Source organism: Geotrypetes seraphini, chromosome 5 (assembly GCF_902459505.1).
Source record: "Geotrypetes seraphini chromosome 5, aGeoSer1.1, whole genome shotgun sequence".
Classification (NCBI taxonomy): Eukaryota; Metazoa; Chordata; class Amphibia; order Gymnophiona; family Dermophiidae; genus Geotrypetes; species Geotrypetes seraphini.
In genome coordinates this window covers 211194303-211219199 of record NC_047088.1, presented here as the reverse complement: position 1 = coordinate 211219199, position 24897 = coordinate 211194303, and the positions used below count along the sequence as shown (strand labels likewise).

At 45.1% G+C, this 24897-nt stretch overlaps 1 protein-coding gene across 1 annotated transcript in view; it reads right to left on the bottom strand.

Annotated features, from left to right (window-relative positions):
- FAP (fibroblast activation protein alpha) overlaps positions 1-24897 on the bottom strand; it is a 201779-nt gene that overhangs the window by 142281 nt on the left and 34601 nt on the right. Inside the window, exon 7 of the mRNA XM_033944547.1 lies at positions 1401-1473. Within this exon, the coding sequence (XP_033800438.1) occupies positions 1401-1473 (73 nt within the window). The remainder of the gene's footprint in view (positions 1-1400; positions 1474-24897) is intronic.

Here is a 24897-nt window from a genome sequence, read left to right as displayed (position 1 = left end):
AGAATTCTGTATGTAGAGTTAAACATGTTATAAAGAATTATATAGTACATGATATAAAGAATTATATATGCTACATAAAGTTATCAAATTGTGCATATAGTCTGAGGTAATATATCAAAGAAAGCAGCTAACCATTAACATTGTTTTTACTTTGGGTAACTTGTATTATTAGTCTCAGTCTCTTTGGACCCCTGAAAGGGATTTCTTTTTAAAAAACCATGATTTTAGATTTTTATGAAACAGTGTGTATACTGTGGTTGTGCAAATTTCGATAGGAAGTGAGTTCCACACTTTTGCTATTTGGTAGTTACAAGATATCTCACAGCAAATCATTCATTTTATATCTTTCAGAGTTGGGAATGATAGGATCAGTTATGCTGATTAGCAGATCTACCTAATAATTCAGTATATCTGGGGAAGATATTGGGGTCATCACCGTATAGCATTTTAAATGCCAAGCAGCATTGTTTGAATTCTATTCTTTTTTTTCTACCAGTAATCAGTTCTATAGCAGTGGTGTGAAATAGTCAGATCTTGATTTGCAGTATATGAGTTTTGTTGCAGTGTTTTGTATCAGCTGGGGTTTTTTCTTTCTGAAATCAGCCTTCACTCTCTGTAAGAATGGGATAATCTGAGATCTCCTACAGCACACACACTCTGCATCTGTCCTTCATGTTCAGTCTTACTCTATCTCTCCATCTACCTCCCTTTAGGATATAGGTCCATCAAGCCCAGTATCCTGTTTCCAACAGTGGCCAACCCATGTCCCAAGTACCTAGCTAGATCCCAAGTAGTAAAACAGATTTTATATTGCTTATCCCTGGAATAAGCAGTGGGTTTCCCCAAGCCATCTCAATAATGGCCTATGGACTTCTCTTTTAGGAAATTATCCAAGCTTTTTTTTAAACCCCGTTAAGCTAACTGATTTCACCAATAGGAGATTTTTTTTTTTTCACTCAGAGAATAGTTAAGCTCTAGAACGTGTTGCCAGAGGATGTGGTAAGAGCAGATAGCGTTAGCTGATTTTAAGAAAGGTTTGACAAGTTCCTGGAGGAAAAGTCCATAGTCTGTTATTGAGAAAGACATGGGGAAGCCACTGCTTGCCCTGTATTGGTAGCATGGAATACTGGTACACCTTGGGTTTTGGCCAGGTACTAGTGACCAGGATTGGCGACCGTGAGAACGGGCTACTGGATTTGATGGACCATTGGTCTGACTGTGTAAGGCTATTCTTATGTTCTTATATAGATTACAAAATATTTCATTTAGAGAATTTCATAACTATACTCTGTTACAGAGTGGCTACTGCCCTGCCCCCAAGAGCTCATCATACCGAAGCCAAAGCATCAGAATTTATTTAGCACACCATTATTTTCACACTGTAATAACAATTCACTAACCAGCTTATGACCTACAGGTGACCAGGATATGCACTGAATATCATGTGGCAGTTCATTTTTTGTCACAGCATAACTGAAATAAAACAGAATAAAAGTCACTGGATGTGCAGTGTTACTCAACAGCGTATAACAAGCATGCTAGAAGATCTTAATGCTGACCCATTCTCGACATCATAAATGTAGTACGAAGCTGTGTAAGAATATCGCCATTGCTGTAAAAACAAAGATAAATAAAACATTATTACCATGAAATATCACTCCATCATAGGTATATTAAAATACAGAAAGTGAATACGAACATAGGTGTAACGTCTGAAAATCCAGATAGTATTGCATTAAACCTGCACCCCTCTATATATTAATACTAGAAACAGATGCAGAAACTCCACTTATTGGTTAAGATACTGCTATGTTGTTTTGTTGCTGTTTCCCCCTGGGTTGGCTAGCATAGAGAATGACACAGGGACAAATCTGTTCCTGTCCCGCGGGATCTATCTCCATCCCTGTCCCAGCCCCATCCCTGCAAGCTCTGTCCTTACACAAGCCTCGCAGGCCAGCAGGGTAAATGGGGAAGAGTGTGGTGCAGTGGTTAAAGCTAGATCCTCAGCACCCTGGGGTTGTAGGTTCAAATGGGTTGGCTAGCATAGAGAATGACACAGGGACAAATCTGTTCCTGTCCCGCGGGATCTATCTCCATCCCTGTCCCAGCCCTATCCCTGCAAGCTCTGTCCTTACACAAGCCTCGCAGGCCAGCAGGGTAAATGGGGAAGAGTGTGGCGCAGTGGTTAAAGCTAGATCCTCAGCACCCTGGGGTTGTAGGTTCAAATGGGTTGGCTAGCATAGAGAATGACACAGGGACAAATCTGTTCCTGTCCCGCGGGATCTATCTCCATCCCTGTCCCAGCCCCATCCCTGAAAGCTCTGTCCTTACACAAGCCTCGCAGGCCAGCAGGGTAAATGGGGAAGAGTGTGGCGCAGTGGTTAAAGCTAGATCCTCAGCACCCTGGGGTTGTAGATTCAAACCCACACTTCTCCTTGTGACCCTGGGCAAGTCACCTAATCCCCCCATTGCCCCAGGTGCATTAGATAGATTGTGAGCCCACCAGGACAGACAGGGGAAAATGCTTGAGTACCTGAATAAATTCATGTAAACCATTCTGAGCTCTCCTGGGAGAACAGTATAGATAAATAAAATGCCCATAGTTAGGCAGCTCTTTTTCCTAGAACAGTGTTTTTCAACCACTGTTCCGCGGCACACTAGTGTGCTGCGAGATGTTGCCTGGTGTGCCGTACGGTCAGGGCCGCCATCAGGGCAGTACCACCAGTCTAGGGAGAGGGGCGGTCTGCCCCACGTGGACAGGAGAGAGCTGGACGGGGGACCCGCGGAGTTCAATACATCTCGAGCCGCGAGGCTCGTCTTCTGTTCCTGCCTACCCTGCAGCTAACTCGCAAGCGTTTCCCGATGTCAGCGCTGACGTCGGAGGGAGGGCTTAAGCAAAGCCTGTCCTCCGACGTCAGCGCTGACGTCGGAGAATACTTCCGTTCGGCTATTTGTGCGCGGCAGGGCAGGCAGGAAGCAGAAGACAAGCCTCGCGGCTTGAGCTTCGTTTTGCTGAGAAAGTTGCAAAGATGGGCTGGGAGGCAAACACGTAACACAAAAGGGGGGAGGGAGTGCGTTTTGGACACAAGGCATGAACTTGGGAGAGAGGAAGGGAGGGAAAGAGATGCTGAGGTGGGGGAGGGAATGCGTTTTTGGACACAGAAGAAATGGACTTGGGAGAGAGGAAGGGAGAGAAAGAGATGCTGAGGTGGGGGAGGGAATGCGTTTTTGGACACAGAACAAATGGATTTGGGAGAGAGGAAGGGAGGGAAAGAGATGCTGAGGTGGGGGAGGGAATGCGTTTTTGGACACACAAGAAATGGACTTGGGAGAGAGGAAGGGAGGGAAAGAGATGCTGAGGTGGGGGAGGGAATGAGTGTTTGGACACAGAAGGCATGGACTTTGGAGAGAGGAAGGGAGGGAAAGAGATGGTTGTGTACACGGGGAATAGAAGAAAGGAGAATTTTTGGTCATAGGGAGGGAGTGAGGTACAGATAGTGGCATACCAGGGTGGGGGGGGGGGCGGTCTGCCCCACCCCGGGTTTACGTCCCAAGGGGGTGCACAGCTGGCCACCCTCCAGTGTTGTCCCTAGGCCGGCAAACTGCGGCTCTTTAGCCACTTGAGTGCCACCGCCGCCAACGGTGTTGTTGGCGGTGGCAGCATTATAAAATACTTTCTTTGTGTTTATTTGATTCCTATTCAAGAGAATTACTTTATATATAGTCAATATAGGCACAGAGTTAAATTTTTTAACATTTTCTAATGGTGGTGTGCCTCGTGATTTTTTTCATGAAACAAGTGTGCCTTTGCCCAAAAAAAGGTTGAAAAACACTGTCCTAGAACATAAAGTTGTTGGGGGGGTTTAAAATAAATTTCTAGTTAACACACACTATTCATGCTATATGTAACAGAACAATCAAAAGAGAAGGATAACCGAGAGGATGAATATTTTCTAAACAAACAAAAATGATGATTTTCCATAAGAGCACATAATTTAAAGAAATTGAGATGATCCAAGAGAAAAATCTAGAACATACAATAGAAGAAAAGTAAACAGCAACTATTGAAAAAAGGAGGGTGGCTACAGGAGATCTATTGTAAAGCCAGAAATTTCTACCTCCAATCCTGGGAAACTCTGAAAAGATCCAGAAATACCCACGTCTTAGCCCTGAAGAAGTTGGCATCCTTATTATGGAAAAAGTCTGAAACCCCATTTTGATATTGTTCAAAAACAAATGTAGGGACCCTGTTACTAAAGTATATTAGACATTTAACATGAAATTTTATGCAGATTAACTTCTGTCGTAAAAACGCTTTTGCTGTATTTTTAGAATCAGCATGCACTAATGCAGTGTTTTTCAACCGCTGTTCCGCGGCACACTAGTGTGCCGCGAGATGTTGCCTGGTGTGCCGTATGGTCAGGGCCGCCATCAGGGCAGTACCACAAGTCTAGGGAGAGGGGCGGTCCGCCCCACATGGACAGGAGAGAGCTGGATGGGGGACCCGCGGAGTTCAATACATCTCGAGCCGCGAGGCTCGTCTTCTGTTCCTGCCTGCCCTGCAGCTAACATATAGCCGATCGCAAGCGTTCCACGATGTCAGCGCTGACGTCGGAGGGAGGGCTTAAGCAAAGCCTGCCCTCCGACGTCAGCGCTGACGTCGGAGAATACTTCCGTTCGGCTATTTGTGCGCGGCAGGGCAGGCAGGAAGCAGAAGACAAGCCTTGCGGCTTGAGCTTCGTTTTGCTGAGAAAGTTGCAAAGATGGGCTGGGAAGCAAACACGGAACACAAAAGGGGGGAGGGAGTGCGTTTTGGACACAAGGCATGAACTTGGGAGAGAGGAAGGGAGGGAAAGAGATGCTGAGGTGGGGGAGGGAATGGGTTTTTGGACACAGAAGGCATGGACTTGGGAGAGAGGAAGGGAGGGAAAGAGATGCTGAGGTGGGGGAGGGAATGCGTTTTTGGACACAGAAGAAATGGACTTGGGAGAGAGGAAGGGAGGGAAAGAGATGCTGAGGTGGGGGAGGGAATGAGTGTTTGGACACAGAAGAAATGGACTTGGGAGAGAGGAAGGGAGGGAAAGAGATGCTGAGGTGGGGGAGGGAATGCGTTTTTGGACACAGAAGAAATGGACTTGGGAGAGAGGAAGGGAGGGAAAGAGATGCTGAGGTGGGGGAGGGAATGAGTGTTTGGACACAGAAGGCATGGACTTTGGAGAGAGGAAGGGAGGGAAAGAGATGGTTGTGTACACGGGGAATAGAAGAAAGGAGAATTTTTGGTCATAGGGAGGGAGTGAGGTACAGATAGTGGCATACCAGGGGGGGGGGGCGGTCTGCCCCACCCCGGGTTTACGTCCCAAGGGGGTGCACAGCTGGCCACCCTCCAGTGTTGTCTCTAGGCCGGCAAACTGCGGCTCTTTAGCCACTTGAGTGCCACCGCCGCCAACGGTGTTGTTGGCGGTGGCAGCATTATAAAATACTTTCTTTGTGTTTATTTGATTCCTATTCAAGAGAATTACTTTATATATAGTCAATATAGGCACAGAGTTAAATTTTTTAACATTTTCTAATGGTGGTGTGCCTCGTGATATTTTTCATGAAACAAGTGTGCCTTTGCCTAAAAAAGGTTGAAAAACACTGCACTAATGTATGCTTTAAGGGTATTTTGTATTACGGGATGTAACTAGGTAGGGCATGGGTAGAGAATGGGCATGAAAATTGTATAGCAGCTAGAACACAGCAACTACTAATCAACAATTTTGCAATTGGCATGGGTCCACTTACCCCCTCTTTTACAAAGGTGCACTAAGCTTTTTAGCACGCGCTAAATATTAATGCATGCTAAACGCGCTAAATGCTAACGCGTGCATGTTATCCTATGGACATGTTAACGGTTAGCGCATGCGTTGATTTAGCGTGCACTGAATCCGCGCTAAAACGCTTAGCGCACCTTTGTAAAAGAGGGCCTTAGTCTACATAGGAGGCACTAACTGTATCTGTGCTGAGACAAGGGTACCCCACGCTATTGGACCGGTTAGAGAATCGGGGAACCTGTCAACCCACCCGCAAAGATGCCCAATCCCTCCTGCCGGACACCCCCATGAACCCTGAAAAATTGCTGGCACAAGGGATGCCACATGTTAAAACCGAGGAAGGATGCATTGACTTTAAAGTTAGGTAAATATTTTTTCACAGCATATCACAGATATTAAATTATGTTTATTCTCATTTTAGCACATTTACAATAGAAATATAAAGCTCTGGGGCTTACAAGGACCATTGCCCTTCATCGTTCTGCCTGTACTACTCTGGCATGAACACAAATGATACTGTAATGTCCTCATGATTTATCTGTTATTATAAGACAAACACAAAATTATTAACAAAGCAGTGTTTCAAGCGGCATAGAAAATCTGGTCATTTGAAACCACTTAATGTAGTGCTGTAAATGGAATTTGCTTGTCTGCATTTTAATTCTTTGCTAATTATGCACACATTTCCAATTATTTCAGATAGGGCAAAAAATGACACCTGCCTGCAGTGCTAGTTGAATGGCTCCCGGTTACAGGCGATTTATGGACCATGTCTGTTGAGCCTGTGGCCAATGACCCTGCACTGAATGACAATTACAATGACCTCCCCAGATGTAAAGCCTGGCAACAGTTGTTAATGTGTGCCAGGATTAAATGTGAAGAGGCAAGCCCCTGGACAGGGCAGCTTTCTGCAGTCACCACCGCATTCTGCTCTTAGCTACAGGCAACCATGGAAGCGGCTGCTGAAGCAAGTCTATCTGATGGACCAGCACAAGAGGAGATAGTCTTGGAGAAATCTCATGTGTGCTCTCGCCCAAGGGACCACCTCTATGCCTATGTGTCACACCATGTGAGGAGACCTCTGGAGCAGATCTGATATCTGCTTCTGGAGCTTCAGTCTGCGTAGCTCTGGAAGAAAGACTTGGCCCAAAACTGTGCCAGACATGAATCCCAGGTATTCCAGTTGCTGAGTTGGCTCCAGCTGGCTCTTCTTGAAGTTGTCGATCTGTCCCAAGTCTTGGAGAAGTTGTACCACTCTTGAAACTACTTGTTTGCCTTCCTCCTTGGATGAAGCTGTGATGAGCTAATCGTCCAAGTATGGGTGCACCTGAATCCCAGCCTTATGGAGATACACTGCCACCACCACCATCACCTTGGGCTAGAAAAATGAGAATGTTGAGATAAGCTTCCATCAAGTCAAGAGAAACGAGGAATTTCCCCAACGCCACTGCCACTATGACCGACCAAACAGTCTCCATGTGGAAGTGCAGCACCTTCAGAGCTGCATTGACAGCCTTGAGGTCTAGAATTGGTCTCCAGTCTACTGAGCCTTTCTTTGGCATGATGAAGTATAAGGAGTATCTGCCTGAGCCTTATTCGGCATCCGGGACTGGCTCTATGATACGAAGATCCAGTAACTTTTTCACTGTTGCCATGACTCAGAGGGTTCTCTCCGGTCGACCAGCCAGAGAATCTCAAAGTGGTCTGAACTTGATTTTGTAACTGCCCCAAACAACTTCCAAGACACAGCGGTCTGTGCCAATCTGAACCCAGACAGCCAGAAGGCTGACAGCCTTCTCCCTATCTTGGAGAGCTCAACCCCTGCCCTGGTGTTTCTTAGAGGCTGGAAAGAAGCAGGAGCCCATGGCCTGCTGTCTCCTGCCTCCACTGGTCCTCCGACATGATCCCTGAAATAACTGCTGCATTGCTTGGCTAGCTGCAGAGGAATGGAATCTTTGAGAACCTCAAAAATTACCCCTTTCTGGACCCTGAGCCGCCTGGGGTCTGCTGTCTAGTAAAGCCTTGGGATGATGGTCTGCAATGCTTGCCATCAGGTCATCCAGACCCTTGTCAGATAGCATCTGTCTCTGAAAGGGGAGCCTGCTCAGTGTGGTTTTAGAGGCAGAATCTCCTGCCCATTGAATGATCCAGAGCATCCACTGAGCAGAGATTGCAAAGGCCAATGCCTTGCACATAACTCAGATGAGATCATATAGAGCATCTGCTATATAAATTCACCCTTAGGAGCAATTAGGGACTAATGCTCGAGACAGTCGTGTGTAGCAACTATGTGCCATAAAGGAAGTCACCTGTGCCACCTTAATCCCTAAGGCTACAGTTTCAAATTGCCTCTTGAGGAGCAAGTTCACTTTATAGTCCTGTGAGTCCTTTAACATCACACCACCCTCAGAAGGCAGGGAGGTGCGTTTGGTGACCTGTGCCACCAGCAAATCCACCTTTGGCTGAATAAATAGCTCCTGGAAATCCAAAGCCATTAGGTAAATCTTGGATATGGCCTTAGCCACCTGCAGGGACCCATCTAGAGACTCTCAGTGGTCCGTGATCAACTTACTGATGTCTGGATGTGAGGGAAAGCAAACTTACTGTGCACTGAGGCGAAGGAGCTGGAACTGGAACTTCCAGTTTCATTTCTCCTAGTGAAGCAGAAATAATGCTGGGAAGTGCAGAGGCTTTGAAAAGCCATCACACCATGGAGTCATCTCCCTGGTCCAGGGCCACTGCTGCTTCTTGACACTGATCTCCTGCATTGAGCTAGACTCTGCCAGGGAAACTTTATCCTAGGATAATAGTGGTATGGAATCAGACTTTCCATCCTCCCAGGCTATGTCAGATTGAACCTTCTGTTCCAGCTCTGTGTCCTCAACTGGCTAGGATGCCTGATGAACGGAGACCCCCACCTCCTCCCTCTCTTCCCAGACACAGAGGGCCCATGCCAGTTCAAATAGGTGTTCCACATTATGCTCACAAAATTCAAGTGAAGCCTTAGACTGGTGGTCTCAAAGACCCTGCAGGACCCTGGCAGGGCCCCCTGCCAGTCCTCCTGGGCTCCACAGCTCCCACGTGTCTGTGCTTTGCAATGTACTTTCAGATGGTTTTAGAAAAGGTCTTCCCCTGGGAATGTATCTCCTGTGGATCATCAGCTCTGGAGGACTTGGAGGAGGCTGAGCCTGAGATTCCCACCCCTACTCCACAGGCACCATTGCTTTGTGGGACATGCTTTGCAGGACATGGCCAACCATCTATCGCAAACCTGGCATAATATAGGGGTACAAAGGCTTGAGGGGTTCATCCCTGTTGTTATTAAGCAAAAACGAGGAATTCTGAGGCAGATGGAGGTTTTAGAAAAAAAGATTGTTTTATATTCAAGATGACCACTGCCAGGAAAATCACACCAAAAATAGCCAATGGATACCTCCCTGATTGACAAAAAAACACATGAAAAGGAGTTGTAGAGGGTGCAGAAACCTTCAAATTCAACTTTAAGACTCCCTATTTTTCCCATAAGCTATAATAGTCTTACTCACTGTGCCGTGTGCTGCCTGCCTGCTTCAGCATTGAAACTCAGCTGAAACAAATGGAGAAGAGTTCTGCCTCACAGATTTGCTGGATGAACATGGCCTTTGAGCTGCCAGTTGGACCAAAGTCAGACTGAGCCTTAACCCCCTGAGAACCTCGTCGCAAAGGGGGAAGGACCACACAGCCGGCCTATTACCGTATTTTCACGCAAATAACACGCACCCGTATAAAACGCGCACACGTGTATAGCGCGCAGAAATCACGATGATAAGCACAAAAACTTTGGTATAACGCGCTCACGATTATACCGCGCATGCTGCCCGACTCTCCGTTCACCCCCCCTGACTTCCGTGCACTGCCCCGCCTCTCCGTGCGCTGTCCCGACTCTCCGTTCACCCCCCCTGACTTCCGTGCACTGCCCCGCCTCTCCGTGCGCTGTCCCGACTCTCGTTCACCCCCCCCTGACTTCCGTGCACTGCCCTGACTTTCCGTGCGCTGTCCCGACTCTCCGTTCACCCCCCCCTGACTTCCGTGCACTGCCCTGACTTTCCGTGCGCTGTCCCGACTCTCCGTTCACCCCCCCTGACTTCCGTGCACTGTCCCCCCTTGAAGGTCTGTCCCCATCCTGAAAGCCTGATGCCCCCCCCCCCGACGTCCGATACATCCCTCCCCCCGAAGGACCGCCGACTCCCCAACAATATCGGGCCAGGAGGGAGCCCAAATCCTCCTGGCCACGGCGACCCCCTAACCCCACCCCGCACTACATTAAGGGCAGGAGGGATCCCAGGCCCTCCTGCCCTCGACGCAAACCCCCCTCCCCCCAACGACCGCCCCCCCCCAAGAACCTACGACCGCCCCCCAGCCGACCCGCGATCCCCCTGACGACCCCCACGACCCCCCCACCCCCCTTCCCCGTACCTTTGGTAGTTGGGCCAGAAGGGAGCCCAAACCCTCCTGGCCACGGCGACCCCCTAACCCCACCCCGCACTACATTACGGGCAGGAGGGATCCCAGGCCCTCCTGCCCTCGACGCAAACCCCCCTCCCCCCCAACGACCGCCCCCCCCAAGAACCTCCGACCGCCCCCCCAGCCGAACCGCGACCCCCCTGGCGACCCCCACGACCCCCCCACCCCCCTTCCCCGTACCTTTGGTAGTTGGCCGGACAGACGGGAGCCAAACCCGCCTGTCCGGCAGGCAGCCAACGAAAGAATGAGGCCGGATTGGCCCATCCATCCTAAAGCTCCGCCTACTGGTGGGGCCTAAGGCGCGTGGGCCAATCAGAATAGGCCCTGGAGCCTTAGGTCCCACCTGGGGGCGCGGCCTGAGGCACATGGTCGGGTTGGGCCCATGTGCCTCAGGCCGCGCCCCCAGGTGGGACCTAAGGCTCCAGGGCCTATTCTGATTGGCCCACGCGCCTTAGGTCCCACCAGTAGGCGGAGCTTTAGGATGGATGGGCCAATCCGGCCTCATTCCTTCGTTGGCTGCCTGCCGGACAGGCGTGTTTGGCTCCCGTCTGTCCGGCCAACTACCAAAGGTACGGGGAAGGGGGGTGGGGGGGTCGTGGGGGTCGCCAGGGGGATCGCGGGTCGGCTGGGGGGCGGTCGGAGGTTCTTGGGGGGGCGGTCATTGGGGGGGAGGGGGGTTTGCGTCGAGGGCAGGAGGGCCTGGGATCCCTCCTGCCCGTAATGTAGTGCGGGGTGGGGTTAGGGGGTCGCCGTGGCCAGGAGGGTTTGGGCTCCCTTCTGGCCCAACTACCAAAGGTACGGGGAAGGGGGGTGGGGGGTCGTGGGGGTCGCCAGGGGGGTCGCGGGTCGGCTGGGGGGGGCGGTCGGAGGTTCTTGGGGGGGGGTGATCGTTGGAGGGAGGGGGGTTTGCGTCGAGGGCAGGAGGGCCTGGGATCCCTCCTGCCCATAATGTAGTGCGGGGTGGGGTTAGGGGGTCGCCGTGGCCAGGAGGGTTTGGGCTCCCTTCTGGCCCGATATTGTCGGGAAGTCGGCGGTCCTTCGGGGTGGGGGTGCGAGTGGTCCTGCCGGGGGGGGGGGGGATGTATCGGACGTCGGGGGGTCGGCCGGGCAAGAGGGCTTGGGCTCCCTCTTGCTCCGATCGTGGATGCGGGTGCGGGTGGGGGCGCGTGCGAGCGGTTCGTTCGGGATGGTGGTGCGAGCGGTCCTGCTGGGGGGGTGAATCGGGCGTCGGGCGGGGGTGGGAACTATGTTTTAAAACTTTTGTATACCGCGCTCACGCATATAACGCGCGAGGGGTATGCGCGGTAGGTAAAAACGCGTATAACGCGCGCGTTATATGCGTGAAAATACGGTATTAATTTCGGCAGAGCCAAGAAGGAGGTCGAACAGCCTGTGCTCAATCAGGGATGCAAGAAGCTATGCAGAGGACTGCCCCTGAGTTATAAAAAATACCAGCAGGCTAGCACAAATTTGCATCTTGTCCCAGTAGAAACCTCGGGGCACTGAGCCTCCAAACAAATAATGAGAAAAAAAAATACTATCCCCCCCAAAAAAAAACAACGCAGAGCAGAAACACCTCTGAGCAACTTGCTTTCAGAAAACAAACTGAGGGGGTCACAAGCAGTGGTGTAGAAAAGGGGGCAGCGGTCTGCACTGGGTGCCGTCATGGTGGGGGTGCCAGCACCCATCCTCCTCTCTGCCCCACCACTCCTTCCCCCTCCTCCCCCCCCCCGCCACGTGAATGCCTTCACTTCCCCTCCACTGTACCTCTACCTCTTCACTGGTGCCAGCAGAAACTCCAACCTGCTGCTCGCGCCAGCGTCGGCTCTCCCTCCGATGTCATTTCCAGACCCTTCGCCCAGGAAGTGGCGTCAGAGAGAGAGATGACGGCAATGCGGGCAGCAAGTTGGTGATGCTGCTCACGTCAGGAAAGTTAAAAAGGTGCGGGGGAAGGGAAAGGGGAGAGGGGGGAAGGAGAAGAGGGCGGGGAAGGGCACCACTACCCCGGGGCGCCTCTCACCCTCGCTACCACTAGGCCCCTCCTCCACTCCTATAAATAAACTCTGCTTCCTCTGATTTGTGTCTCTGCCGCCTTGTTTGTTTATCCTGGGCCCCCGCTACACTCTTCATTCGGTGGCGTTTGGATTGTGTTGCTGTTTCCCTCCGTCTTCCTTGAAATGATGATAATTTGCCAAACATCAATTCAGCTAACAGGATAATAATAATAATAATAATAACTTTATTTTTGTATACCGCCATACCCAAGGAGTTCTAGGCGGTTTACATTAGATTAACAAAAAATTACAAGTGGTTTAAAAACAATTGAACAATATTAGAGGCAAGCAATAAATAATACGTGGTTCGAAAACAATTGAACAATATTTGGAGCAAGGAGGTAGAATGTAGTTAGGAGAAGAGAGGGGGGTAGGTTAGGGGGGGGAGGGGGTGGGTAGGTTGGGAAAGGAGGTGGAAGGGGGGAGGAGGAGATTGTTGTTCATTGGAGAGGGGTGTTAGGTGTCTTGTCCATGGAATAGGTGAGTTTTGAGAGATTTTCTAAACCCAAGGTAGGTGGGGGCCTCAAGGACAATTTGGGCTAGCCATGGGTTCAGTTTGGCAGCCTGGAAGGCAAAAGTTTTATCAAGGAATCTTTTGTAGTGACATAGTTTTAGGGAGGGGAAGGCGAAGAGTTGAATTCTGCGGGAGTGCTTGTTTATGTGATTCAGATAGAAGTGAGGGTATAAGTAGCTTGGGGATAGGCCAAATACTGTTTTATAGCAGAAGCAGGCAAATTTGAATAGGACTCTGGATTCAAAGGGTAGCCAGTGAAGTTTGTGGTAGAAAGGGGTGACATGTTCCCATTTTTTCAGGCCGAATATGAGGCGGACCGCAGTGTTCTGGATCATTTTGAGTCTTCTAATGGTTTTCTTCGTGGAGCTCAAGTAAATAATATTGCAGTAATCTAGTGTGCTAAGGATGGAGGATTGTACTAGCAGGCGGAATGAGGTCTCGTCAAAGTATTTTTTAATGGTGCGGAGTTTCCATAGCACCGCGATGCATTTCCTAACTGTGATGTCTGTGTGTTTCTCCAGGGATAAATGTTTATCTAGTGTGACTCCCAGTATTTTTAAGGTTTGTTCGAGGGGGAAAGTAGATCCTTTCACTTGAATTGTGGTGTCTTTGATTTTGTCGTTGGGGGTGGCTAGTAAGAATTTTGTTTTGTCGGGGTTTAGTTTTAGTTTGTAGGATAACATCCAGCGTTCAATCTGAGTGAGTATATTTGAGAGTGAGGTAAGAAACTCTGGTGTGAAATTGGTTAGTGGGATGACTATTGTGATGTCATCCGCGTAGATAAAGAATTTGAGTTTGAGGCTTTGCAGGAGGTTTCCTAGGGAGGTAAGGTAGACATTAAATAAGGTGGGGGACAGGGGGGAACCCTGTGGAACGCCACAGGAGTTGTCCCAGCTATATGAGAGAGAGTTGTTCTTAAACACCCTGTATGATCTGTTTCGTAGGAATCCATGAAACCAGCTGAGAACTTGGCCGGAGATGCCAATGTAAGCAAGGCAGTCTAGTAGGATGGTGTGGTCGACCAGGTCGAATGCACTGCTGAGATCAAGCTGGATGATCAGGGCACTAGAGCCCTTGCTGAAGAGTGTGTGAAGGTGGTCAAGTAAAGAGGCTATAATGGTTTCAGTGCTGTGATCGGAGCGGAAGCCTGATTGATTATCATTTAGGACATTAAATTTTTCCAGGTGTGTGGTAAGTTCGGCATTTACCATCCCTTCTGCTATTTTGGTGAACAGTGGGATACTAGCGATCCAGATAGCATGCATCTGGATGAAATAATAATTACCTTTCTGTAGTTGCTTTCCAAGTAGGCAAACTTTCGATCCGATGACAGCTGAAAATTGGTGGCATTAAAACCATCCTTCAAATTAAAGAACAATAGCGGAGGGTTAGAAGAAGTCACTTGTAAGCTTAGAAGGATCAAATAGAGAAGCGCTCTCACAGTGTATTAATACTTTGAAATATACATGCCATTGTACTGTTGGTCAGGATGACAGAAGTGCCTTCAGTTTCAACATTATACAGGATAACATTGCCATCTTTTGTTTGTGGACATATTCACGGTCTACAGAAAAATAGGAAGAGAGTGAACCTGGTCAAGGTATTCTGCATTCTTAATGTACTGTGCAAGCATAACCAGATAAACAGGACTGTGTAAAACACCGTCCTAATCTTATCCGCTTTAACTTATCCAGTTAAGTTCTGAAAATTGCACTTAACTGGATAAGAGTTATTTGGCTATGTATAACTGAATATTCTATGCTGGTGCCCAGACATGGATAATACTGGTAGTAGCTTAAAAAAAATGCTAACAGTTGCAAGATGAATATTAACCCCACTGCTTTTAACTTTTAGAGTTACGTCCCCCAAACCATCACAATAAAATGGACAAAAAATATATATGTTCTTACTAAATCTCAGAAGATTTTACTTATTGTAAACACTTGAATAAGTAAAAGCCATTTGAACTTGCAAACAGTGTAAGGTGGCATGAGGCCCATGCACTGCAGCCATGCCCGTAGCAATTTTATATTCAAGCAAAGATTCTGGGACTTTTACAGAGCATATTGGTTGTGGCTGGTACAAGTTTCAGTATCTCAACAGAGGTGGATTTTTCAGGGCAGGGAGCCAAGAATGGCAGCTTATCTGGCATGAAAATCTCACTGTGAAGTATTCCATCTGCTCTTCACAAAGAAAATGATGCCATAGGAAAAACTAGGCCTCACCCCTCTTATGAAAATGTTTGACATGAAGCCTTTTGGGTTTTGATATGCAGAAACACATACAATAAAAAATACATTCCGTATGTGGGTTTTGCTAAAATTTTAATGACTTGGGCTGAATTTCACAAACTACAGATCCTTAGCAGAACAATGTCTTATTTAACAGCAGTCTGATTCTCAATGGGGCATTTTTCTGGGCATAAATGTTCAGTCATTAAGAAAGTAATTATTTCCCATCAAAGTTACGTGACACCATTTGCCGTACATAGCATGCAACATTATCCATCTCTACGGTAGTTTTATAAATTTCAAGTCATTCTCTTATTTATAATAATTATTCCCCATGCCATTCGCCATTCACCATTCTGAGCAGGTTACATAAAAGCAATCATAAAATTACCATAAAAATCAACATAAAAAGAAAAACATAGACCACAATAGATAGAAAATGAGTAATAAGCAACGCCCAGTTAACCTGGTATCCAAATGCCATCATGTTTCTATTCTGTATTAGTCAATAATCTTAGCTGCAGTGGTAGCTTTTTCTATTCAGTCAGGGCTATCAATTAAAGTGTACATGTCAATGTCTCAGCTAGTTGGTTTTCAAAATTGAATTAGACAATTTATGAATGAAAAATGATTTTGTTGATTGTGATGGTACAACTGAATTCTAGAAAACAAATCTAATCTAGTAGCTGTGGAAACAAACTGAACTTGATTGACTACTGGTCTTTTGTTCTAACCAACTATGGGGATCATTTAAAAAAAAAAAAAAGAAAAAATGCCCAAAAAGCTGTCAACCGCCTCCCTCCTTACATGTATTACTGTATTGGTAGTGAATGTTATGTTTGTCGGTTTTTTATTATTTTACTTAATTTTGAATTTATGTAAATCGCATTGGATTTGGATTATGCGAATTAATCAAAGAAATTAAATAAACTTGAAACTATGTCTTTTATTTAGACTAGCTATTACAGCCTTGGGTGCTACTTTTTTTCTTCAATACCCATGTAAATGTATTATTCATTATAGATCACATAAATTTGTTTTCTTTAAGCCCTCACAACTGACGAGGCTGGAGAATGCTCAGTGAAGGATAGATGACTGCCCTTAGCACAGATTAACCTATAACTGTTTTTTTTCCTTAATAAATAAATTGCTTTAATTCCGTTTAATTTAATTCTGAATCCTATATAAGGACTTCAGCTAGATTTAAGTTAGGATTTTTTATTCTTTGAATTTGTATAACTTTGTTCTGGATGATTTTCCTTTAACTCTTGAATCTTGCTTTCTGTACAAGTTAAATTTTCATTGTGTATATTTGAAAATTTATAAATAAAGAAAAAAAGAAACAATTATGTCAAGGAAAAGAAAAATTGACTCCAAGTACAGAATATTCAAAGGATAGTGGACCTACGATTACTTTTTCATGCAGTACAAGGAGAGAGCTGTTTGTCTGGTATGCCAGGATTCAGTGGCTGTATTCAAGGAATACAATTTGTATCAAAACTGCGAAACTCGACATAAAGATAAATATGATTGTTTGGTCGGACAAATGAGAAAAAACAAAATATTAAAACTGAAAAAATGATCGACAACTCAGCAAAATGCTTTTGTGAAGCAGAAGCAGCTAAATATTTCATCATTGTGAGCAAGTTTTCAAGTTGCCAAGCTAATAGCGCACACTGCAGACCATTTGTGAGGGAGAATTTGTTAAAGAATGTCTTTTTTCTGTTGCCAAAGAGATGTGTCCAGAGAAGGCTGATTTATTTAGTACAGTGAGCCTTTCAGGACTTACAATAACACAAAGGATTGAAGAAATGGGGGACAAAAACACCTCAAAAACACCTCTAAAAAAACTTTGCTATTACACTCTCTCCTCCGTATTCGCTGTGATAGGGGATTAACAGAACCGCAAATACAGAAAAACCACAAATAACATTTTCATATGTTATTTGCTGTTTTCTATTAAAAAAAACTATCGTGAATATGGTGAAACTGTGACTAACATGTGGGAGACCAGGCCTGTTCCTGAAGAAGAGGCATAACATGGTGAAGAAAGTGCTGGGAATCAGCGATTTCTCTGTGCAAGCTGACGTAATTTGGGGGGGGAGGAGCCAGCAAACTAAAAACCCGTGAATAATCGAAACTGCGATTGCTGAAACCTGAATACAGAGGGAGAAGTGTATTAGTTGGCACTTGACAAAAGCAATGATGTTTGTGATTCTGCACAACTTCTACCCGTTCTAACCCCACTCCAAATTTTGTAGACCTCAATCTTATCTCCCCTCAACTATCTCTTTTCCAAGCTGAAGAACCCTCACCTCTTTAGTCTCTCATCTTATAAGAGGACTTCCATCTCTTTTAATCATTTTGTTTGCTCTTATTTGAAACTTTCTAATTAATGTTTACTGCTATTCTATAAACGGTGCTCAAAGGTAGACACTAATTTACAGAATAGCGCATAGCACCATGGACCATGCCTGACTTTAGGCATCTGAAATGCGGTGTAAATCCAGTAGCAGCAGCCTGAGAAACTGGGTCCCATTCCCACTGCAGCTCTTTATGACTCTGGGCAAGCCCCAAGCACAAAATTAATACCTGTATATAATATGTAAACTGCTTTCATTGTAACCACAGAAAGGTGGTATATCAAATCCCACCTCACACCCTTTCCTAAATTAGGCATGAATTCTCCCCTTATTCTATAGCCACACATAAATTGTAGGAATAGGGTTACCACATGGCTCCAGAAAAAGGAGGACGGATTGAGACATTTGGGTTTTACTTTCATTGCTTTCAATGAAACTAAACCCAGATGTCTCAGTCTGCCCTCCTCATTTCCCATTGCTTTCAGTGGAAGTAAAACCCAGATGTCTCGATCTGACCTCATTTTTCTAGAGCTATATGGTAACCCTATGTAGGAATGAGCCTAACCATCCATGGCTGCTCCCCTTTTTAGAACCATGCAGATCCTGTGCCTAAATCTAAATCTACCTCGTGTATATTCCTAGTGGATATCTCAAAAAACAAGCAGATTTGTTTGTGTTGGGAGGAGGAGGGGGGACAGAAAATTGCACAAAGATCAGCTTGAGAAGCATTGTTATAGAGCATGTGTTTTTCAACCTTTTTACACCCATGGATTGGCAGTAATAAAAAGATTATTTTGTGGGCCGGCAAACTACTAGGACTAAAATTTAAAAACACCGTTTCCGCCCCATCTCCGCGAGCTCGGTCACCTCAGTAACTATAGAAAAAATAGACAAAAATATAGACAGCAGATATAAATTCTCACAACTGACACGTTTTGATCACTAAATTGAAAATAAAATCATTTTTCCTACCTTTGCTGTCTGGTGATTTTATGAGTTTCTGGTTGTGTTTCCTTCTGTCTGTGTATCCTTTCTTTCATTTCTTTCTTTACTCAGGCCCAAGAATTGTCCCTTTCTATTCCCTCCCTCTTTCCTTCCTATGTCCTTAGTGCCCCCGAAGCCTCCTTCCCATGTCTTTAGTGCCCCCAGTGCCTCCTTCCCATGTCTTTAGTGCCCCTTCCTGTCTTTAGTGCCCCAGTGCTTCTTTCCATGTCTTTAGTGCCCCAGTGCCTCCTTCCCAAGTCTTTAGTGCCCCTTCCTATGTCTTTAGTGTCCCCAGTGCCTCCTCCCATTTGCTTAGTGCCCCATCCTGTCTTTAGTGCCCCCAGTGCCTCCTTCCCATGTCTTTAGTGCCCCATTTGCCTCCTTCCCATGTCCTTAGTGCCCCTTCCTGTCTTTAGTGCCCCAGTGCCTCCTTTCTATGTCCCTCTCACTGCCTTCCAGACTTTGTTCCCACCCTCCCCACCCCCGAAGCCAGCCTGCCTGCCTGTCTACCTCTCACCCTCCCTCCCTGGCCAAAACCAGCCTGCTTGCCTGTATACCTCCTTCCCTCCCTGTCCGCGCAAAATAAGAAAGAAAGCCTCCCTCCATCCTTTCCCCGGGGTCAGCTGCTATCTACTGCCCTAACTGCTTGCTACTGCTAAATGCCGACATGAAGTCTTCTTTCCGACATCAATTCTGACGTCGGAGAGGATGTTCTGGGCCAGCCATGGCAGTGCATTGGCTGGCCCAGAATGTCCTCTCCGATAGTCAGAATTGACTTCGGAAAGAAGACTTCCTGTCGGCTTTAGCAGTAGCAGCAGTAGGGCAGTAAGATAGCAGCTGACCGGGGAAAGGATGGAGGGAGGCTTTTTTCTTATTTTGCGCTGACAGGGAGGGAAGGAGGTATACAGGCAAGCAGGCTGGTTTTGGCCAGGGAGGAGGGAGAGAGGTAGACAGGCAGGCAGGCTGGCTTCGGGGGTGGGGGGTGGGACAAAGTCTGGAAGGCAGTGAGAGGGACATAGAAAGGAGGCACTGGGGCACTAAAGACAGGAAGGGGCACTAAGGACATGGGAAGGAGGCACTGGGGCACTAAAGACATGGGAAGGAGGCACTGGGGCACTAAAGACAGGATGGGGCACTAAGCACATGGGAAGGAGGCACTGGGGACACTAAAGACATAGGAAGGGGCACTAAAGACTTGGGAAGGAGGCACTGGGGCACTAAAGACATGGGAAAGAAGCACTGGGGGCACTAAAGACAGGAAGGGGCACTAAAGACATGGGAAGGAGGCACTGGGGCACTAAAGACATGGGAAGGAGGCTTCGGGGGCACTAAGGACATAGGAAGGAAAGAGGGAGGGAATAGAAAGGGACAATTCTTGGGCCTGAGTAGAAGAAAGAAATGAAAGAAAGGATACACAGACAGAAGGAAACACAATCAGAAACTCATAAAATCACCAGACAGCAAAGGTAGGAAAAATGATTTTATTTTCAATTTAGTGATCAAAACGTGTCAGTTGTGAGAATTTATATCTGCTGTCTATATTTTGTCTATTTTTCTATAGTTACTGAGGTGACCGAGCTCGCGGAGATGGGGCGGAAACGGTGTTTTTAAATTTTAGTCCTAGTAGTTTGCCGGCCCACAAAATAATTCTTTTATTTCTGCCAATCCATGGTGTAAAAAGGTTGAAAAACACTGCTCTATAACAATGCTTCTCAAGCTGATCTTTGTGCAATTTCTGTCCCCCCTCCTCCCCCAACACAAACAAATCTGCTTGTTTTTGAGATATCCACTAGGAATATACACGAGGTAGATTTAGATTTAGGCACAGGATCTGTATGGTTCTAAAAAGGGGAGCAGCCATGGGATGGTTAGGCTCATTCCTACATAGGTTACCATATAGCTCTAGAAAAAGGAGGTCAGATCGAGACATCTGGGTTTTACTTCCACTGAAAGCAATGGAAGTGAGGAGGGCAGACTGAGACATCTGGGTTTAGTTTCATTGAAAGCAATGAAAGTAAAACCCAAATGTCTCAATCCGTCCTCCTTTTTCTGGAGCCATGTGGTAACCCTATTCCTACAATTTATGTGTGGCTATAGAATAAGGGGAGATTCATGCCTAATTTAGGAAAGGGTGTGAGGTGGGATTGATATACCACCTTTCTATGGTTACAATGAAAGCAGTTTACATATTATATACAGGTATTAATTTTGTGCTTGGGGCTTGCCCAGAGTCATAAAGAGCTGCAGTGGGAATGGGACCCAGTTTCTCAGGCTGCTGCACTGGATTTACACCGCATTTCAGTGCCTAAAGTCAGGCATGGTCCATGGTGCTATGCGCTATTCTGTAAATAGTGTCTACCTTTGAGCACCGTTTATAGAATAGCAGTAAACATTAATTAGAAAAGTTTCAAATAAGAGCAAACAAAATGATAAAAGAGATGGAAGTCCTCTTATAAGATGAGAGACTAAAGAGGTGAGGGTTCTTCAGCTTGGAAAAGAGATAGTTGAGGGGAGATAAGATTGAGGTCTACAAAATTTGGAGTGGGGTAGAACGGGTAGAAGTTGTGCAGAATCACAAACACCATTGCTTTTGTCAAGTGCCAACTAATACACTTCTCCCTCTGTATTCAGATTTCAGCAATCGCAGTTTCGATTATTCACGGTTTTTAGTTTGCTGGCTCCTCCCCCCCAAATTACGTCAGCTTGCACAGAGAAATCGCTGATTCCCAGCACTTTCTTCACCTCTTCTTCAGGAACAGGCCTGGTCTCCCACATGTTAGTCACAGTTTCACCATATTCACGATAGTTTTTTTTAATAGAAAACAGCAAATAACATATGAAAATGTTATTTGTGGTTTTTCTGTATTTGCGGTTCTGTTAATCCCCTATCACAGCGAATACGGAGGGAGAAGTGTAATAGCAAAGTTTTTTTTGAGGTGTTTGTAAATGTGATTTGTCCCCCATTTCTTCAATCCTTTGTGTTATTGTAAGTCCTGAAAGGCTCACTGTATTAAATAAATCAGCCTTCTCTGGACACATCTCTTTGGCAACAGAAAAAAGACATTCTTTAACAAATTCTCCCTCACAATGGTCTGCAGTGTGCGCTATTAGCTTGGCAACTTGAAAACTTGCTCACAATGATGAAATATTTAGCTGCTTCTGCTTCACAAAAGCATTTTGCTGAGTTGTCGATCATTTTTCAGTTTTAATATTTTGTCTTTTCTCATTTGTCCGACCAAACAATCATATTTATCTTTATGTCGAGTTTCGCAGTTTTGATACAAATTGTATTCCTTGAATACAGCCACTGAATCCTGGCATACCAGACAAACAGCTCTCTCCTTGTACTGCATGAAAAAGTAATCGTAGGTCCACTATCCTTTGAATATTCTGTACTTGGAGTCAATTTTTCTTTTCCTTGACATAATTGTTTCTTTTTTTCTTTATTTATAAATTTTCAAATATACACAATGAAAATTTAACTTGTACAGAAAGCAAGATTCAAGAGTTAAAGGAAAATCATCCAGAACAAAGTTATACAAATTCAAAGAATAAAAAATCCTAACTTAAATCTAGCTGAAGTCCTTATATAGGATCCAGAATTAAATTAAGCGGAATTAAAGCAATTTATTTATTAAGGAAAAAAACAGTTATAGGTTAATCTGTGCTAAGGGCAGTCATCTATCCTTCACTGAGCATTCTCCAGCCTCGTTGTCAGTTGTGAGGGCTTAAAGAAAACAAATTTATGTGATCTATAATGAATAATACATTTACATGGGTATTGAAGAAAAAAAGTAGCACCCAAGGCTGTAATAGCTAGTCTAAATAAAAGACATAGTTTCAAGTTTATTTAATTTCTTTGATTAATTCGCATAATCCAAATCCAATGCGATTTACATAAATTCAAAATTAAGTAAAATAATAAAAACCGACAAACATAACATTCACTACCAATACAGTAATACATGTAAGGAGGGAGGCGGTTGACAGCTTTTTGGGCATTTTTTCTTTTTTTTTTTTTAAATGATCCCCATAATTGGTTAGAACAAAAGACCAGTAGTCAATCAAGTTCAGTTTGTTTCCACAGCTACTAGATTAGATTTGTTTTCTAGAATTCAGTTGTACCATCACATCAACAAAATCATTTTTCATTCATAAATTGTCTAATTCAATTTTGAAAACCAACTAGCTGAGACATTGACATATTAATTGATAGCCCTGACTGAATAGAAAAAGCTACCACTGCAGCTAAGATTATTGACTAATACAGAATAGAAACATGATGGCATTTGGATACCAGGTTAACTGGGCGTTGCTTATTACTCATTTTCTATCTATTGTGGTCTATGTTTTTCTTTTTATGTTGATTTTTATGGTAATTTTATGATTGCTTTTATGTAACCTGCTCAGAATGGTGAATGGCGAATGGCATGGGGAATAATTATTATAAATAAGAGAATGACTTGAAATTTATAAAACTACCGTAGAGATGGATAATGTTGCATGCTATGTACGGCAAATGGTGTCACGTAACTTTGATGGGAAATAATTACTTTCTTAATGACTGAACATTTATGCCCAGAAAAATGCCCCATTGAGAATCAGACTGCTGTTAAATAAGACATTGTTCTGCTAAGGATCTGTAGTTTGTGAAATTCAGCCCAAGTCATTAAAATTTAGCAAAACCCACATATGGAATGTATTTTTATTGTATGTGTTTCTGCATATCAAAACCCAAAAGGCTTCATGTCAAACATTTTCATAAGAGGGGTGAGGCCTAGTTTTTCCTATGGCATCATTTTCTTTGTGAAGAGCAGATGGAATACTTCACAGTGAGATTTTCATGCCAGATAAGCTGCCATTCTTGGCTCCCTGCCCTGAAAAATCCACCTCTGTTGAGATACTGAAACTTGTACCAGCCACAACCAATATGCTCCGTAAAAGTCCCAGAATCTTTGCTTGAATATAAAATTGCTACAGGCATGGCTGCAGTGCATGGGCCTCATGCCACCTTGCACTGTTTGCAAGTTCAAATGGCTTTTACTTACTCAAGTGTTTACAATAAGTAAAATCTTCTGAGATTTAGTAAGAACATATATATTTTTTGTCCATTTTATTGTGATGGTTTGGGGACGTAACTCTAAAAGTTAAAAGCAGTGGGGTTAATATTCATCTTGCAACTGTTAGCATTTTTTTTTAAGCTACTACCAGTATTATCCATGTCTGGGCACCAGCATAGAATATTCAGTTATACATAGCCAAATAACTCTTATCCAGTTAAGTGCAATTTTCAGAACTTAACTGGATAAGTTAAAGCGGATAAGAATAGGACGGTGTTTTACAGTCCTGTTTATCTGGTTATGCTTGCACAGTACATTAAGAATGGAGAATACCTTGACCAGGTTCACTCTCTTCCTATTTTTCTGTAGACCGTGAATATGTCCACAAAACAAAAGATGGCAATGTTATCCTGTATAATGTTGAAACTGAAGGCACTTCTGTCATCCTGACCAACAGTACAATGGCATGTATATTTCAAAGTATTAATACACTGTGAGAGCGCTTCTCTATTTGATCCTTCTAAGCTTACAAGTGACTTCTTCTAACCCTCCGCTATTGTTCTTTAATTTGAAGGATGGTTTTAATGCCACCAATTTTCAGCTGTCATCGGATCGAAAGTTTGCCTACTTGGAAAGCAACTACAGAAAGGTAATTATTATTTCATCCAGATGCATGCTATCTGGATCGCTAGTATCCCACTGTTCACCAAAATAGCAGAAGGGTGGTAAATGCCGAACTTACCACACACCTGGAAAAATTTAATGTCCTAAATGATAATCAATCAGGCTTCCGCTCCGATCACAGCACTGAAACCATTATAGCCTCTTTACTTGACCACCTTCACACACTCTTCAGCAAGGCTCTAGTGCCCTGATCATCCAGCTTGATCTCAGCAGTGCATTCGACCTGGTCGACCACACCATCCTACTAGACTGCCTTGCTTACATTGGCATCTCCGGCCAAGTTCTCAGCTGGTTTCATGGATTCCTACGAAACAGATCATACAGGGTGTTTAAGAACAACTCTCTCTCATATAGCTGGACAACTCCTGTGGCGTTCCACAGGGTTCCCCCCTGTCCCCCACCTTATTTAATGTCTACCTTACCTCCCTAGGAAACCCTCCTGCAAAGCCTCAAACTCAAATTCTTTATCTACGCGGATGACATCACAATAGTCATCCCACTAACCAATTTCACACCAGAGTTTCTTACCTCACTCTCAAATATACTCACTCAGATTGAACGCTGGATGTTATCCTACAAACTAAAACTAAACCCCGACAAACAAAATTCTTACTAGCCACCCCCAAACGACAAAATCAAAGACACCACAATTCAAGTGAAAGGATCTACTTTCCCCCTCGAACAACCTTAA